The sequence below is a fragment of the Dendroctonus ponderosae genome, unplaced genomic scaffold (assembly GCF_020466585.1).
Source record: "Dendroctonus ponderosae isolate FM_Combo_2020 unplaced genomic scaffold, Dpon_F_20191213v2 Dpon_F_20191213_1, whole genome shotgun sequence".
NCBI lineage: Eukaryota > Metazoa > Arthropoda > Insecta > Coleoptera > Curculionidae > Dendroctonus > Dendroctonus ponderosae.
In genome coordinates this window covers 3,939,469-3,956,194 of record NW_026017110.1, presented here as the reverse complement: position 1 = coordinate 3,956,194, position 16,726 = coordinate 3,939,469, and the positions used below count along the sequence as shown (strand labels likewise).

General features: G+C 33.4%; 1 protein-coding gene across 2 annotated transcripts in view; it reads left to right on the top strand.

Moving 5' to 3' along the window:
* The window catches only part of LOC109534559 (insulin receptor), an 82,243-nt gene that overhangs the window by 29,323 nt on the left and 36,194 nt on the right, over positions 1–16,726 (top strand). Inside the window, exon 1 of one of the 2 annotated variants that reach the window (XM_048670068.1) lies at positions 8,396–8,836. The exons of the other annotated variant lie outside the window; for it this stretch is intronic. Within the exon in view, the coding sequence (XP_048526025.1) occupies positions 8,453–8,836 (384 nt within the window). The 5' untranslated portion in view covers positions 8,396–8,452. Of the gene's footprint in view, positions 1–8,395; positions 8,837–16,726 lie in introns of those variants that run through there. 2 annotated transcript variants of the gene reach the window in all.

Genomic DNA, 16,726 nt, shown 5'->3' with positions numbered 1-16,726 from the left:
ATGGAACAATTTCAAAATAATGCTTAATACCAAAGTTGAAATTTGATCTTCAACTGTTAATATCTTCTAGAAATTTTGGGAAAAAAAATTTTCAATATTTTTCTCGTACTCCCCAAGTGAGGCTCCATTACCCCTTAAAAGGAATGACGGCAATTTTGAATCACCCTGTATATGTATACGCTTGAACGCAGACTGACTCGTTTTTAAAATTGTTTAAATACTTGAAATGGAGCCTGAACGTATTTATAAATTGCAATTCCATTTTCCACTTTTTTTGCTAGAAAACCGAGCTAGTTTCAGTGACTTATCCAGTACTTGTGCCAATAAATCAAACAGCCCGTCGATTTCGACATTCTGAAAATAGAACTTTGAAAGTACTTCAAAATGCCATTTTCCTGACGGGGAAATTAGCCTGAATTTGGCAAAGTGTTTCTTTCATTCGTCAACTCTCATCTTAATTCTTAATTCTCCAAGTTTTTTGGTAAGAATGTAAAGTTTTCTAGAATAAGCAGTTTTTCAACTTAAGAACAAAAATGTACACCAGGACCACCATGAAAAACGGCCTCAAGTGGACTAAGTTCTAGTTTAAAGAGTGGATTTTTTGAAGCGTTTAGCTCTGGAAGATGCTCACAAAAGTGTAGCTGAAGAACAGTAAAGAAACAGAAAAACAGACTGAAAACCACAGAAAAAGTAAACTGAGGGATACTCTTATGTTTGATCAATTTTGTTTTTGACGAGAAATTTCAAATGCAAGTATTTGTTGAGTAACAAGCATGTTCAGCGTATTTGTGGTTGGTATTTTGTTGATGTTGTTCAAAAGTTAAAATGCATAACAATAGCCTAAATAGGCTAAAAAAATGTTTACTTTCAAAACGCGTGCAATCTCGGTTTTGGTGGTTCTTAGAAGCAAACTGATCATTTTGCGGAAGTAAAAGTGCGACAATTAAGACCATGCTAAATTCGAACTCGAATATTTGGCACTATTTTCTGTGCTAAAAGGTAACTACATATTCCATATGGGCTCATTTTCCTTAAGTTCTAACGAATCTCAAACTAGAACTCAAAAAAACTGAGTATAAAATTTTTAAAGTACTACAAGATTCAATTTTCGAGAATGTCGTAGAAAGAAGTCTGTTAAAGCTGAATTCGTTTAGCATGAGTTGTTGCTTTGGTGTTAGCAAAGAAAATTTCTGAATTTTCTTTTTTAAGTGTTTCAGTTAATTGCAACTTTTGCATCAGATTGTTTTTCATAGATAAGACATTTCGGTTTTTATTCCTACTCAGGAGAACAACTGAAAGTCATCAGTTTCTCACTTGTAAATCAACGTCCGTTGATTTCGCATGTTTCATTTTTGTTGTTCGTTTATTAAACAATTTTTTGTTGATCTTCAGATTAGTTAGCATCTAGAGTGCATTTTCTTCAAAATCCGATTTTTTCAAGACAAAATCGAAACATTTTTAATGCCAACCCACAGGACAGAAATCTACATATTTCTATGAAAAAATGCAATTCCGCATTATAAAGTGACTGTTCCAAACAACTTCCAGCACCAAATGACCGTTGGATTACCAGATTATTCCAATAGAATCAGCAATTTGTGGAGACATTTTGCCATGAGAAAGATTGTTTTTGCGCTGGACTAGAATCGACTTTGCATTGCCACTCGACTGTATTCTTTAATATGTTTTATTCAAATATAATGTAGATGTTCAGGTCACATCTTTTCTGGCTAAATCGAAGTCTGATACGATTTACTCCCTTTGAATTATTCAGAAATAACAATGTTGGTGTTCGAACTGTTCATGTTCTTTTCTTGAATGCAAAAGTGTTGAAAGGTTAAAAATCGAAAGTTGTGCTGGATTACATTTGAAACCGGACCATAGCTTATTGCTCATGTCTTTTATTATACCTACTGTCATCGTGGGAGGTGTTACGAACAATTTTTCAATGCCTGGACTGAATTAGTTGGTTGATAGTTAAGTGAAATTTATTATAAATTTGACTATTTGTTGATTAGGTGTTTGTGTCTCTCCTTAACTAGGCTGGAATTTCACGTAATGCAACTACGCGCAATGAATTCTAATTAACGTGAAGAAGAAAAATATGTTTTTAAGATCCTCTTCAAACAAAACATGAGCAGTTTAAGTTCAAGCGCAAACCAAAGTGAAACTTTTACTTACTTACTTTGACCGAAAAATCGCGCAAAATGCACCAAACCGCTGGGAAATGGAAAAGCTTGCTGGGAAATCTGTGTAAATACAACTGAGATTAATGATAAAGAAATAGATTTTCTCTGGAGCGTACTTTAAGGAGGATATATCGAACTCGCCTCTTTAGAGCAGCCACACTTTTCATTCAGCTCGGCAAAATGCGCTTAGCATTTATCACCAGGACGTATTAAACCCAGTTATGCCTTAAACGAATTAAAACCGGGATATTGGTTAGGTGAATTTGCAGCTGCACTTTAAAAGAGTTGTTTTGCTTTGAATTTCATAAAAGTCGATGCAGACAAATTTCAACTTGAAATCATGCATGAAATAATTATTAGCCTTTCTAGTATAAGTAGGTGCATATTTTAAAAACTATTAAACTCAGGCACCCAAAACCAGGACCCTATTAGCTCACATCAGATGGGTTTAGCTAAAAATAGCAATCCAGAAAGCTGCGCTTTCTTTCACCCTTGCATTTTAAATTAAATTATATTCGGCCCCTTCGAAATTTGCAATATTGGGAAGTTGAGTTTCCCCTATTCTCCAATGTAACTGGTGCAGTTATTATACATGTTTGTGAATTCATCCTATAAACGATTTCATTCATGGAAACTAGTTTCAGTCAAAGGATTGGTCGCATTATTTTTATTGCTATTATATAGATTTAGCAGTATTTGAAGTCCACATCTCAAAGTGGAATAGAAAGCTAGTTCCCATTTGAAGTGATTAATTCTCCATGAGTTTGATGAATACGAAACTGAATAAATGGCTGTTAATGAAGTGGGCTGAATTTGACATCAGCAAATCGATGTTTTCAGTAATGGTTTACCTGAAAGCTCCATTAGGAGCGACCACAACACATTAGTCGTTAAAGTTTAATGCAAATTTTTCCTGTTTTATTACCAATTTTGGCTTCGGGCACGAACAAACAGGGTGATTAGATCTAATATTGATGGAAATGTTCATCTATTTAAAAAGTATCAATTCTTGAATCTATCTCAATGAATACTGAATCGCCCGATATAGTCTCCAGACGATCCAGTAAATAACTGCTGTACAAGGAAAAATCAACAAAATTTAAATGGCAACTTATGATGTTCCAACTGTTCTTTATGATGGTATGGAAAACCATGAATATTAATGTTAATCTATTAAATACAATTTAATTCAATTTGAATTAAGTTGAAATACAGTCAGGAAAATATACACAATGAATTAAATACAATGTCGTTTAATTCAGTTGATAAATGAATTTAATCGCGTTTAAACATTTGTTTTCCTCACTCAAGCTTCGGGCGTCTATTTTATAAAATTTCTAGCCGGCTACGGCCATAATTCATTTTTCCATGTCACACGTGTGAACGTTTCCCCGGCTTCTGCGTTCAATTTATGCCCCATGTTAAGGGTAGTTTTCCTGGCCGTACCGATAACAATAGGCATATATTTGCCTTAGTCCTATTTATTGGCAGCAATCATTTTAATGGGGCGTATATCATATAAATAAAGGAAGGCCAGCGGAGTATAATAGGCACTATTACTAGCCGGATTTTTTGCTTCGGCTGCCAAAGGAAAATTGAATAGGTTTGGTTTTTTGAATCAGCAGGGTGACTGATAAATTCTTGAAATCAAGATTTTTGAGAAAACTGCCAACATTTCCTTATCGATGGTTCGCTCCTTAAAAAGGTCAGTAAGTTCTCTCTGAAATGATGTAAAAATGAGCGGGCTTGCTCATTTTGTTTTTGAGAAATGAGAAAAAACTGGACGGAAAATATGACATTTTGGCATAATCTTGCCTCTAAGTGTCTGATATTCAAATTTCGCTTTCTGGGTCAAAACTACTCGAACAACATGCATTCATGTTTTGACTGAATCTAATTTTCAATTCTCGATCCAACGATGCCAAAACGAACTTCAAAAAAAGCGTCATGTTTGAGTTTAGTTTGCAACCAAAAAGAAACACGCAAATCTAAAACTTCTTGAAATCAAGACTTTTTTGAGAAAGCTGCTATCATTTCCTTTATGATGGTTCACTTTCTAAAAAGGCCATTTCGTTCTCTCTGGAATGATGTAAAAAGGAGCGGCCTGGTTAATTTTGCTTCCGAGAAACTAAAGTTCCTAAGTGTGTGATATTCAAATTTCTCTATGAATTCTTACAGAATTGAGCCACAAGTTACAAATTTTTTAAATCTGTAAAGACTTGGAAAAACATTAATTTAAGTATGATGCAACACCTGGTGTTGGCACTTTATTTCTCCACGTTTCCTCTACAATTAAAATCTTCCATTAACTATAAACGAGATGCAGAATTCCACATTTTATGGCCCATTTTCCAATGCCAGCTGATCAGAATATTAGTACATTGCCAACCAAAGTTGGCATTGAGTTAATTAACCTCCTTAAATTTATGTGTGTTTCTTTAAATTAATAAAAGTTTTTCCATAAAAATCCTCCAGATTTTAGTTAATTTGTTAAAATCCCATTTTGATCAGGCGAATTTGCTCAAGCATCGAAAATCTTAGTTTAAAAGAGAAATTTCGACAGAGCAAGGGCTTTTAGGGCTCATCAAATTGAGAGAAAGCTCGAATATTTTCTGGAATTTACTGACACATAAAAGGATAAATTTGCAAACAGCATTTTATGAAGTTGATTAACTATCAGCTATGGACATGAACATGCATGTGTGGTTTATAGCACTAAAATGATTTTGGCTGCAAATTCATCTTTTGTAGCAAAATTAAATATGATTTTGCTGTAAAATGCAGCGCCTATATCTAAGCGCTAATTATTTAATGCAAAAAGCGAAGAATCGGCCTTTGATGTGTAAGCAGTAAGTCTATTAAGCTACAGATTTGCCATTCACTTAGGGTGTCTAGGGGAATTTATTCCATTGATACGATCAGAAGAGGTACTTAAGAGTTATTTATTAATGGGCGAGTGTTGGTAAAGTGGAAAATCGTGCCAAGTCATGCCATCAAGCTGGATGCTAACATTATTATGCCCCATTCATGTTGGTTTTTTTGAAAGTGGGTGTCTTTTGTTAAAGAAATCAGCATTGAAATTGTTAAGAACAATCCCGTTGTATTTGATTTGTTTATACGAATTTAAAACATGCAATAATTTTAGAGGTTTTATTGGCCATTTGAGCCAAGCCAAGCCATTTGAGCGCGCGGCGAATACAGCGGGGCATTCCAACTTTTTATATGACATCGAATTCAAATTAATTGTAATACCATACAGCTTTTAAAAGTGCAATAAAATAATTTATGCAACGAAATACAATGTATATGAAGCAGCACCGAATTACGTCCCAAATTTATACTGTGGAATTTCGATTACTACTCAATTATGCGGCGTAAAAATGCGCTCCGAAACTTTTACAAAAGCTAATTGTTATGAGTTTAAAAGGCATTAAACACATTTTGTCAGTCCGGGAACCACAATTATGTTGCGAAACTTCGTGATGGTCTTTTCAAACAGTTCTGTTCACTTATTTTTAATCGCTGTTCGGTTTGGTTTTTTCAAAATTGATAAAATTTAGTGCCGGTTAAAATTGGTTCCAGAAATATTATTTTAAATATATTAAACAGATTGTATGTTGATAACGATGTATTGACTAATTTTTTGCTTATTTTAGACATTTTTGTAGATATTTTGACGCTTTATTAAAAATGATTTTCACCTCTCACCTTGTTGTTTGTTGTCGAAGTCTTAGGGATTTAGAACGTAGAAATTTGAATACCAAAACTTAAAATTAACACAACAAAATTTCATATTTCATATTGACAATTAGTAATCATAATTATCTACTGCTGAAACTTTCTTTTTATATAAAAATATTGTTATTAGTCCTCAATCATCATCAGGATTAGTCAACGCTTTCAAACCCCTAACTTTAGGAGATTTTAAACAATGCACACACTACACATTTTTTACATCAATAAAAGCTCCTCGAGACGATCTATAAAAATGATTTATACCCCTTAAGCACATGATGAAAAGGATACTGCGATATTCTTTGCATCAAAAGAAGACGATCTGACCTAACTTTTATTAGCAAAAACTGTCTGGCTCCTCTGCTATTGATGGTCAAAGTTGTTCAAAAAAATTATCTTTTTCGAAATATATTTAATAATTCCAGACCATACCTCCTTTGTGTACCAATTTGTTTTGATTTCCCCGTTGTTATCATAATTAATTGTTAGGTCTAGAAAGTTTATAGAATTTTCTTTATCTTCTCTTCGAGAGTAAACTTTAGGGTGTCATGAAAGGCATTAAACTTATCTAGTGTATATTTAATTTTGTCTTTTAGGAGGCACATTATGCAGTCATCCACATATCGTTTAAAAAATTCACACTTATAGTTTAATTTAGATATTATTTGTTCTTCCAAATTTTCCATTGCCAAATTTGCAATTGTTGCTGCTATGGGAGAACCCATTGCTACTCCATATATCTGTGAATAGAACTTGTTTTCGTACTGGAAATTTGTGGATTTTAAGCACAATTCTACCGCCTCAGTAATTTCTTTTTCGGGTAATTTTATATGTTCTTTTATCTCTGCCCATTTATTTTTTATACAGCTTATTGGGTAATCTATTGGTATATTTGTATATAATGATACAACATCCAGTGATATTATCCGATGATTCTTTGGTATTTTTTGTTGTTTTATAAAATCACAAAAACTCCAAGAGTCTTTAATGTAATATTGTGACTTTCCCAATACATTACTCAAAACTGCTGACAGATATTTAGATAATTGGTACGTTGGAGCATTTATGTTGCTAACTATCGGTCAACATAAATAACATAAAAACATCGGGTAACTAGTTAGCTATTTTCTACTGCTTTGGGGCGAATTATTACTCCATTTGTGAATACTTTTTGTCAAAAGAGGGCTCTTGAGATGCGGAAAGCGGCAAACCTCAATTCGTTAAAAGTTGACTCGGGTCCCATCTGGTTTATGAATGCTTTAATAGCGGGGGCATTCTTATAAGGCAAAGTTCGGCTCGGATATCGACGACTTTTAAAGCTTGGTCTATAAAACTATAAGCGGGATGAAGGAAGGTTTACTCAAACGCCATTTTCATTGCAGAATTTTCAAATTTTCAAGAACAACTTCTAAATTCGGGTGCGAAATTGCAGTCGGTAGCAAATCTAGTAGTAGAATTCGCAGTTTTTTCAGTACTACAAACATTCCTTTACTTCAAGGTCTTAACATCGCGAACAACTCACCAATTTATAACGAAAGTTTGACTAACTCGTTTAATGAAACTTTGGTTTATAACGATTATAACGAAAGTTTCATGAAACTAGAGAATTTTTTCGCTTTCAGGTCGACGTTAAAAATAATTGCGACGTTTTGCAAACACGAGTGCATCTTCAGAGATGTTTTCTCTCGACATCTTATTTTTAATTTTCACGAAAATGAAGTCTCAGAAAGTATTAAGAATTCAGAACCCACGGTAGTAAATCTATTAGAAGAAGTCCAGTTGCAAGCCTGGGAAATACGACCGACTGCACCACTTTTATTGCAGAATTCCGAAATATAGGTTTGTTGCAAAAGCAGAGTTACTAGCTAAAAAGCATCGCATCCCATTACTAATTAAAAGCTTGAAATTATTCATTTACTACTTATTTCCATGATGCATCAATTTAAGTTAAGGCTTTGTTCAAAACGGCCCCATTTTCGCTAGTTAGTTGTTTCGTCTATTAAAAATTAGATCTATTTGAGGCAGAAAAGTCGAGTATTTTCTGTCAAGCCTTGAAGCGATTCTGCAAAATTCATGAAACTCATTGAAGTTAATTGAAAGTGGAAAAACTGATTTGAAGCTTAGAAACCGACTCTTGCCTTGCTCCATAATAATTTGACTTAATAATTTAAAGATTTGATTGTAGAAAAATACACTGCTGAAAATGGCACACATAATTTGACTTTTATTTCCACTTGGAAACTAACCTAAGCCTCTTCTAATTAACCAGAGCGTAAATTGGCAAGCTTCAAGTCTCCACTCTGTTAGCAAAAGTGCGAAAGCTTACTGAGGTATCAGTATATGGAAAATCTAAGTCCTACAAATACATTTTGCCATCGATATAAACCGATTCTTTAAATAAAATATTTGAAACATGTGTCTCTTCCGCAAAATGTTTACAATACATTCTGCTAAAAAATAACTAACTCTGGCCAGTTCTAGTCAGTTTGTGTAGTTCTTGTCGTTCGTGAGTGTGTTTTATTTATTTTATGATGAACCTTTATTATTTGTTCGTTTTGTTACCTCTATTGGGTCTAGCTGATGAGACCGATAGAGGCGAAGTATGTTCAAAGAGCTTCCAATTTCGTAACCATTATCGAAACCTTTTAATTTTGGAAAATTGCCGGATTATTGATGGCGATCTTGAGATTGCTCTTCTCGAATTACATGTCAATGAGTTGCGGGCTAAGACTCACATGCGGCAAGTGGTTTTACCGAAATTGGAAATTATAACTGGTCACTTATTTCTTTATCGGGTGAATGGTTTGACGTCTGTAGGCCAGTTATTTCCAAATTTGCGCTCGATTAAAGGGCTTACACTCTATGAGAATTTGTATGCTCTTGTGCTTTATGACATGCCCTATTTGGAAGAGGTAAGTGTTTCAATTGTTGCGTTTTTTCCCCATCTCTGCACACTAGTCTCATTTTGTTCTTATTTTTATTTAAGTTTTGCCAAAATCCGTTAGCGAATTAAGTTAATTTGGAACTTATGGATCCGCAAATATGAGGAAAACTTGTCTTTGTGGCTCTATCTTCTAGATAGAACTTATCCGCCATAAGTTTAGATTAGATATATTAGATAGTTAGAAAAATAACACGTTTGAAACCTGCACTGTAGTGTTTACCTGAAAATGGTTGGAGATGCTATCAACCAAAACGTTGTGATATAAAAATAGAAAAAAAAAATATAAACTCAGGTTAAACTGAAATTTTGCGGCTTTGATGATACGCAAAGTTTTAATTTCCCTTCGGTTGAAGGTACGATTGAAAGTTTGTTAGTTTATTCGGAATCTTTCACCCAATTTTTGATTATTCATTAATATTGTGATGGTGTAAATCGCGTATGCTTACAAATGCAAAAATTATTCAGAATTTTAGTTTTAATCAGACTAAATTAATAAAAATTCTCTGGATTGTGTTTGAAGTTCGGTTTTATCTAGATTATTGGACATTTGAAAATGTTTCAATAGAACCAAGCAGTCTAAAAAAAACAATAAATCCATCGTTATTATGGGCTGAAATTACTTTCTTGCCAACCCAGTAAAAAGCCACTAGTTTTCCTAATTGCTTTGCGTAACGGTCGTTTTCTTGCTTTGCTTCCTTTGTTTTCCAATCGATTTTGAAACTTTCGAAAACGTTGTCAGATCATTGTCGCTTTTTGAGTTGACTTCTAATTTCGATATTTTTTGCATAGTCATTTTCAAGTAATGTTAGATGATGGCATGTCGTCGCAAATCAATAAACTCCGAACAATATTTGACTAAGACAACCTACAAATGGTATTTAAGACCAATTGTTTGGCAACCATTTCCACGATATATTTTATAATAAAACAAGCTTTGGCAAACGACCAAAAAGTATTTCACTTTTAAGTGACTTGCTAAGAATTTGAATGTCTGAAGTGGAACTTTTCCTGTATCAATCGCTCAGTTTGAGTCTGTCACATGTGGGCGGGCATCCAGGGCTTGAATGTTGCTCAACTTTCGAAATTAATTTCTGATGCCTATCAGGTTCAAAGCGAATATTACTAGTAGATATAATTTAGTAGGTGATTTAATATGTGAAAACATGTAAATTTCTGGATCGAAAACCACGCACAGTAAATGTTTGATAAGGAACAAAGAAGCTTAAAAAATCAACATTTTCCACTGATTATTATCAGCCGGTCATCAATTTGTTAATTAGTTTACTCCTTTCCGCTATAAATAACTCAAAAACCATCACGAATTTTCACCTTGGATCTACGGTTTATTAGAATATTACGAGCATTGTCACAACCTACCTCAAGAAAAACACTTAAAAATATATTTAACCAGCTGGTATCTTAGGTATGTGTATGCAGCCAATGTAAATCACATATGGTTAGAGTGCTTTTGAGGATTTATGATTTAAAACCTCATCTGTTTAACTTCAACCAGTTGATCTCGACTGTATGAGTTGAGTTTAAAAACCATTTAGTGTATTTTATTGATATTTTGAAATATTTTTCATCTGGCCCTTGTCTGCCTACTCTTTTATTATCCCTGAAAATTCATTGAATTTCTCCAAACCGCCTCTACAAACTTATCTTTTTCTTTCTTCTCTTTTTCTTTGAATACATTTTGTTGTGAATGTTGCAACTGCACGCTGATGATCTACTGCTGATAATGCAGTCTGCAATAGGTCAGGTCAAAGTATCTTGAACGTGATTTTTGCCTATTCGTTTGTCTCGACTAATACGAAATGCTTACAATAAGCTTTTGTTATTTAAACCCGTATCTCCTTTAGTGACATTTGCATTTTATTAGCGTGTTTGAGGAAACAAACATTGCATTTTTCTTCATTGTAGGCAAGAATTTTACTGTGAGTTCAGTTGTTAGCTAAATGAATATTTGGATCTTCAAACATGTTATTGAATTCTAATATTCAGTTATGTTTTCGAAGCGAAAATAAGTATAAATACCCACTCACTCATTCCTCCGAGTATTATTACGTAATGAGAGTGAGGATGCGATCGCATCGTTCTATTCAACAATTTGTATTTTCTCAGCCTTTCATTTAAAGTTTATTCAGATTTTTTGGGAAATCGACGGTTCCTAAAATGCTTCTAATTCTGCAACTGCAGATTCTTCAGAATCGTGCCGTAGAATGTCTTATGTTCGATATATTTCGTTCTTATTTTTTAAAGGAAGAGAAGCATTACTAGATCGTTAAAATCGTAGAAAAAAAATAGTTTTTTTTGGTACCTTTTCAAAAAACGCGAAAACGGTGGCATACCTACACGAAAAAAATGAAAGAGGGTAAAATGTTTCTAAATTGAACACGGATTTTTCACGAAAGTCTGGCGTTAGACTTCAGGGGCCCACCAAAGGCAAGCTTAGGGTAGTAAAAGGAGAATGACCCTTTTAAATTTAAGGCAAATATGTAATTAACTAGGATCTATAAGCTAAAAACTTACCGTGAAACAAGCTGTAAAATGTGGTTATTAAACTATTGCACTGATTTTTAAGTCACTCTCTACAGGGTGATTCAAAATTGGCGTCATTTCTTTTAAGGGGTAATAGGGGCTCACTTGGAAGGTACGAGAAAAATATTAAAATTTTTTTTCGATAATTTCTAGATGATATTAACAGTTGAAAATCGAATTTCAACTTTGTTGATAAGCATTATTTTGAAAGTGTTTCTTGTTTAATTGGAAGCATATTGGAATACTTAAGCATTTAAAAAGAAAAATTACGATCTTTGCTTCAAATTACGATCATTTTTTATATTAAAGAAGTTCTCTTCTACAATTTTTTAATGAAAAGTCAAAGCGGCAATGATGTTTTTTGTCATTAACAGATAGTTGCAGGTGGATATCTGTTGTCAATAATAACAATAATTTGTCAAACTGTGACTTACTTTGAATTTCCTTTCACGAATTTGCGGATATACGATTAGTTCAAGGGAAATGCTACAGTAACATAGTAGAAGCTGGAAGAACTCACGCCAACAAAGGGCGAGGAAAGTGGTTTCAGGAAGATAGTGGACGACAATTGAAGTTCAGGTTCCAGACACAGAGGAACAAGTATTGGACATAATTGCAGAAAAGCCTTTCAGGGGCCCTCAGAACATTGCACAAGCACTGACACTTTCCAAAGCACCAAATAAATACCGGCTACATTCCTACCACGTATGTAAGATCACTTTAAACCAATGGATTACTGAACACCGGTATAAATTGAGCAGGAGTTAGTTAACCGAATACGAGAAGCTACTCGAGAAGAGTGCATAATAAGGTGATTACACAGGCACTTGTTTGGAGTAACAGGCTCAAATGTATGCTTTTGTAATTTTTAAACAAATTAATAATTCGAGATTATGAGTTTCGAAATAGGTTCCGTTATTCAACGATTCCTGTTGAATTTACCGTTTATCCTTGTCTATCTTATTGCCACTTTCTCTATTTATCCATGGTTACTGGAGTTTTAAATAATTCCGAAGCAACAGGTATTTACGTAATGTTAATTAAGCAGATTACCTTGAAAAACATTGTTGCCGTTTTTCTAATATAGATTTTTGCAAATTTAGCAGTTATTAACAACAATTGTTTTTTATACTATTTTTTCTGTACTCCTAAAACACGCCAAATGACGCCAATTTTGAATCACCCCGTATATGTAAGTCTGTACTTACATTTTTCAAGTAGCAAAGCCAGAAAGTTCATTTAATTGTATAAGTTTTATCCAGTTGTGGAACACATGGGGTCACGGTCGATTGATACCCATAAAAATGTAATTAAACTTTCTACATAAATGTTCGTTACTTCTGTGTGCATTCTATAAATGGATCACGCTCTATTTATTTCTTTCAGCCACTTGAGTCTTTTTTTTGGTTTGTTTGAAAGTTTGGAACAAGCCTAATAAAGTCCATTTGAGCTCCATGTGCGAATGATTGGAAGGCAAGTTATATTAATTGATTTGCCTTGAGTCATTTCTTTCGGTCAATTTTAGATTTTATCATTTGTGCAAGTCGCTTTCAAGTCGAGAAACAGTCAGTTCAAACGAAAGACAGTCAGTCTCAGTCAAGAGAACATAAATAAATAACGAAATAATGAAATCCGAAACCCTTCGGGCGTGAAACTAGTAGGAATATTGATTTGCTTTAAAAGTAGATTTTAACTGGGCTTTTATAATTTGTTTTAAAATTTGTAAGCATAACGATTTTTGAAAGTAAAAAAGTCTTACTGTGGGCTGTATATGAGTCTGATTACGAACTTTTCAATGTATCATTGTGACGCGTAGATGCTCATTCGAACAGCTTAAAGGCTTAAGGCAAAAGGTTCGGAGATAATTTCTTGACCGATATAAGAGCAATTAAAGATTAAAGCAAATGCACAAATTTTTGAAATGAACATACCTAAGGATTTGAAAGTTTTTACTTTGTCTTTCCTTACATTTGATACAAATTCCTTAATCTCTTGCCTTTTAATCCTGACTTTCAACACCATTTCGACGATTATTCACGCCTACAGAACTATATTACTTCAGTTCCAACTTGTGCCTTGATTACAAATTATTAATCCAAATAGATTACCAGCAAAGTCCAAATATTCCAAGCAAAGTAACGTCGACAAATACTCCATATTTCTAGAAGCTATGGAATATTGGCGCGTCCGGAATATTCGCATTAAATGTGTTTGGAGTTTCACAACAAATTTGGTATTGAGCTTTAAAACTAATTAGTACTGAAACCCGCTGATGATTTAAAAGATGATTAATATTCAGCTGCATCCGTGTTTCAGATCCATTCTTATAGGATAATTTGGTATGGAGCGCTTGCAACGTTTGCAAACGTCTGATTAAAACTTAATAGAATAATGTGTTTGCGTATGCGAGTGCAGTTTTTATTTATTTGCAGTTTACCTGCAATTATAGTGGTCAGTTCGGTTTTTTATTTCATGTCGGTTTATTCCGTTTAATATTCTCAGCAGTTTTTTCAGCTGCAAAATCTGACTATCGCTCTGTTGCAAACACACAAATATTAATTATTTTCTACCTATTATTCCTAGTTAAGAAAGTGTCAAGAGGAAGAACAACATTTTTGTGGATTTATTTATTATATATGTTATTATGCTCTAGAAAGACTCTCTTGACTTTTGTTAAGCAGTTGCACTTTTTAATAACTCAGTTTTGCTAGATCGATTAAAAGAGTTGTGGCTGGAGGAGTTTTTGATGCAAATGTGTCAAAAAGAAGACCAACTATTCCAAATAATAATGATTTGGAAGAGTTAAGATCGTAAAGAAGCTTTTAGAAGTATTTCTAATTTAATAAGTACCGAAGTGAATAAAGGCGTTTTATCCAATTGAATATTGGTGCATCCAGCAGCAGATTTAGTAGAAAAGTATAAACACATCTAAAAATTGTGTAATTACAGATGTCAAATAAAAAATTCGTATAATTGTTGGTTAAAAAAGTGCTTGGCTTTTTAGATTTGTGCGTAATTAATGACTCTTAATTATCACCTTTCTTTCCTGTAATTACTGACCGATTAGCCTGGAACATGTAACATATTAAACAGTAGGTTGGAAATGTTCAAGTATTTATGTAATAGATAATTCAAAGTATACCTTAAAGGAAGATTAATAGTTTGCTATTTAACTTTTACTAAGTGATGTTAGGGGCTTTCATCTTTCTTTAATACGCCGAAGCTCGCTCAGAATGGTCCCTAAGAACTGGAAAAGAAAAGTTGTTGATTGCTTATGAACAATAAGGTTGATTTAGTGATAACTTCTTCAATATCTTGGAGAAATTTCCAGATATCAAAACTAGGGCTCGGAATCAAACTCGAATAATTCTAGTACCTTGAGTATTCGAGTATTCGAATATTCAAAAAGCGAATAATTATGTCTCGTCAGAGCTCAAATATTCGATTATTCGAATATTCGAATACTCGAATACTCGAATAATAGAAAACTCGAATACACCAACATTATGAAACTCACAAGGTGCAAATATCTTTATATGCACTTTGTATACTTTTATAAAATAAATTATTCATATTCTACAAGCATTTCCTTATTTCATAAGGAATGTGTTTAATTATTTATTTTGTGTATTCGCATAAAAGTGCGGCATAAAGAAATTCGATGTGCCACACATGCTATGATGCCATTTGGTAATTAAGAGGGGGTGGCTTTGAAAAATCCTGTATAAGGTATAAATATATAGAGGATTGTATCTTTATAAAGGATACATGGTTTTTGATCATCACATTGAAATCATGTACTTACAATTTATTCACTAGTTGAATACTCTAATATTTGTTGAATACTCGAATACTCGAATATTCTAATATTCGAATACTGGAGTATTCAAATATTCGAGTATTCGAATAATTTTACTATTTGAATAAACCACTAAACGAGTATTCGATTTTCAGATTTTTTAAAATTCCGAGCACTAATCAAAAATCCCGAAAATGAGTTATAACAATCTTGCCATTAAGTGCCGACCTTTGAACACTATTATATTTCTGTTCGCATAATGAATTAATCACACTGAACAGTTGGTCTGGTGTGCCAGCGATAAAATATTAATTGATAGTTGGAAATAAAATATTATTGGTCTGTAAGCTGGTGTATTTTTCAGTTAATTAAGTCTGAATTTTGTTACTTTTAAGGGCCGACCCTTAACAATATCAAACAGAATACCTGAACAGATTAAACCAGAGTATTTAACAACAGCTTGGTTTATTGAAGCCTGTGAGGAGTGGTTTTATTTAATGACTTCAAGATCTCCTGTCAATGCGTTAAGCAAACTAAACAGTGAAAAATCTTAAAAAAAAAATAAGGATTTTAAAAGGCCCACAGCCAACTATGATTACCATTTAAAAAACCATAAGGTTATTTTTTATCTCGTAAATCAAGTTGACTATTATAACGAGTGGTAGTTTATTGAATTCAACGCAAAAAGTTGTACTAAGGGCAGTTTTAACTTTTTTCTAAGATAAGCAGTTTACGTAATAAGTGATAATTAAAAAAGTGTTGATTTCTTGTCTGTTCAGGATATTTCAGGAACCAAGTCGGGTACCTAAATTTACTACTAAATTTTTAAAACTACTCATACAAAGATTCAGAAAATGGCCACCCTGTATATGTCAACTGTCGCATTAGGAAGTCGCGAGTTGTTTCCTCGAGTGTTATTTTTCATTTATGTATTCCCTTCTTGCATATTTTCCAACATTTATTCGACCATTTAAACCAGCTGCATACTTTAATGGCGATCAGCTTCCAAATGGTGGCTGTGAAAATGTTTTTCTACTTTTCCTATATTCCTTCTTCTTATCAGCTTCAGTCCAATTTATCCTGTATTAAATTCAGCTTGGTGAAAGATTGCCGGATTTTGTTGCTTCCTTATACAATCATCGGTGCCTTAAGCTTTCCTTTATCCATTCCGCCTCATCAGAAATTTCATCAGCGCGGCATCAAAAATCCTCAATCGCATACAGTGACTGACTATAACTCGTTTTTCCATAACAAACTGACTTTGGAATACTGGAAGAATTGATCATTTTCACATGTAAAAAAACAATATGTGGAGCATTCATGATTTGATTTTAGTTATAATAGCAATTGCTACTCAACTGTGTTATTTCTATGACAGTGAAGTCCTATCGAAAGCATAATTAATTTCGAACGTTTGCAATAGTTTTGGTTTTGCTTTTGCCACTACAACAATTTATTTGACAAACAATAACAGTACTTGATCTATTTTCAATTGGGTTGAGCACGTTCGAGCTCAAA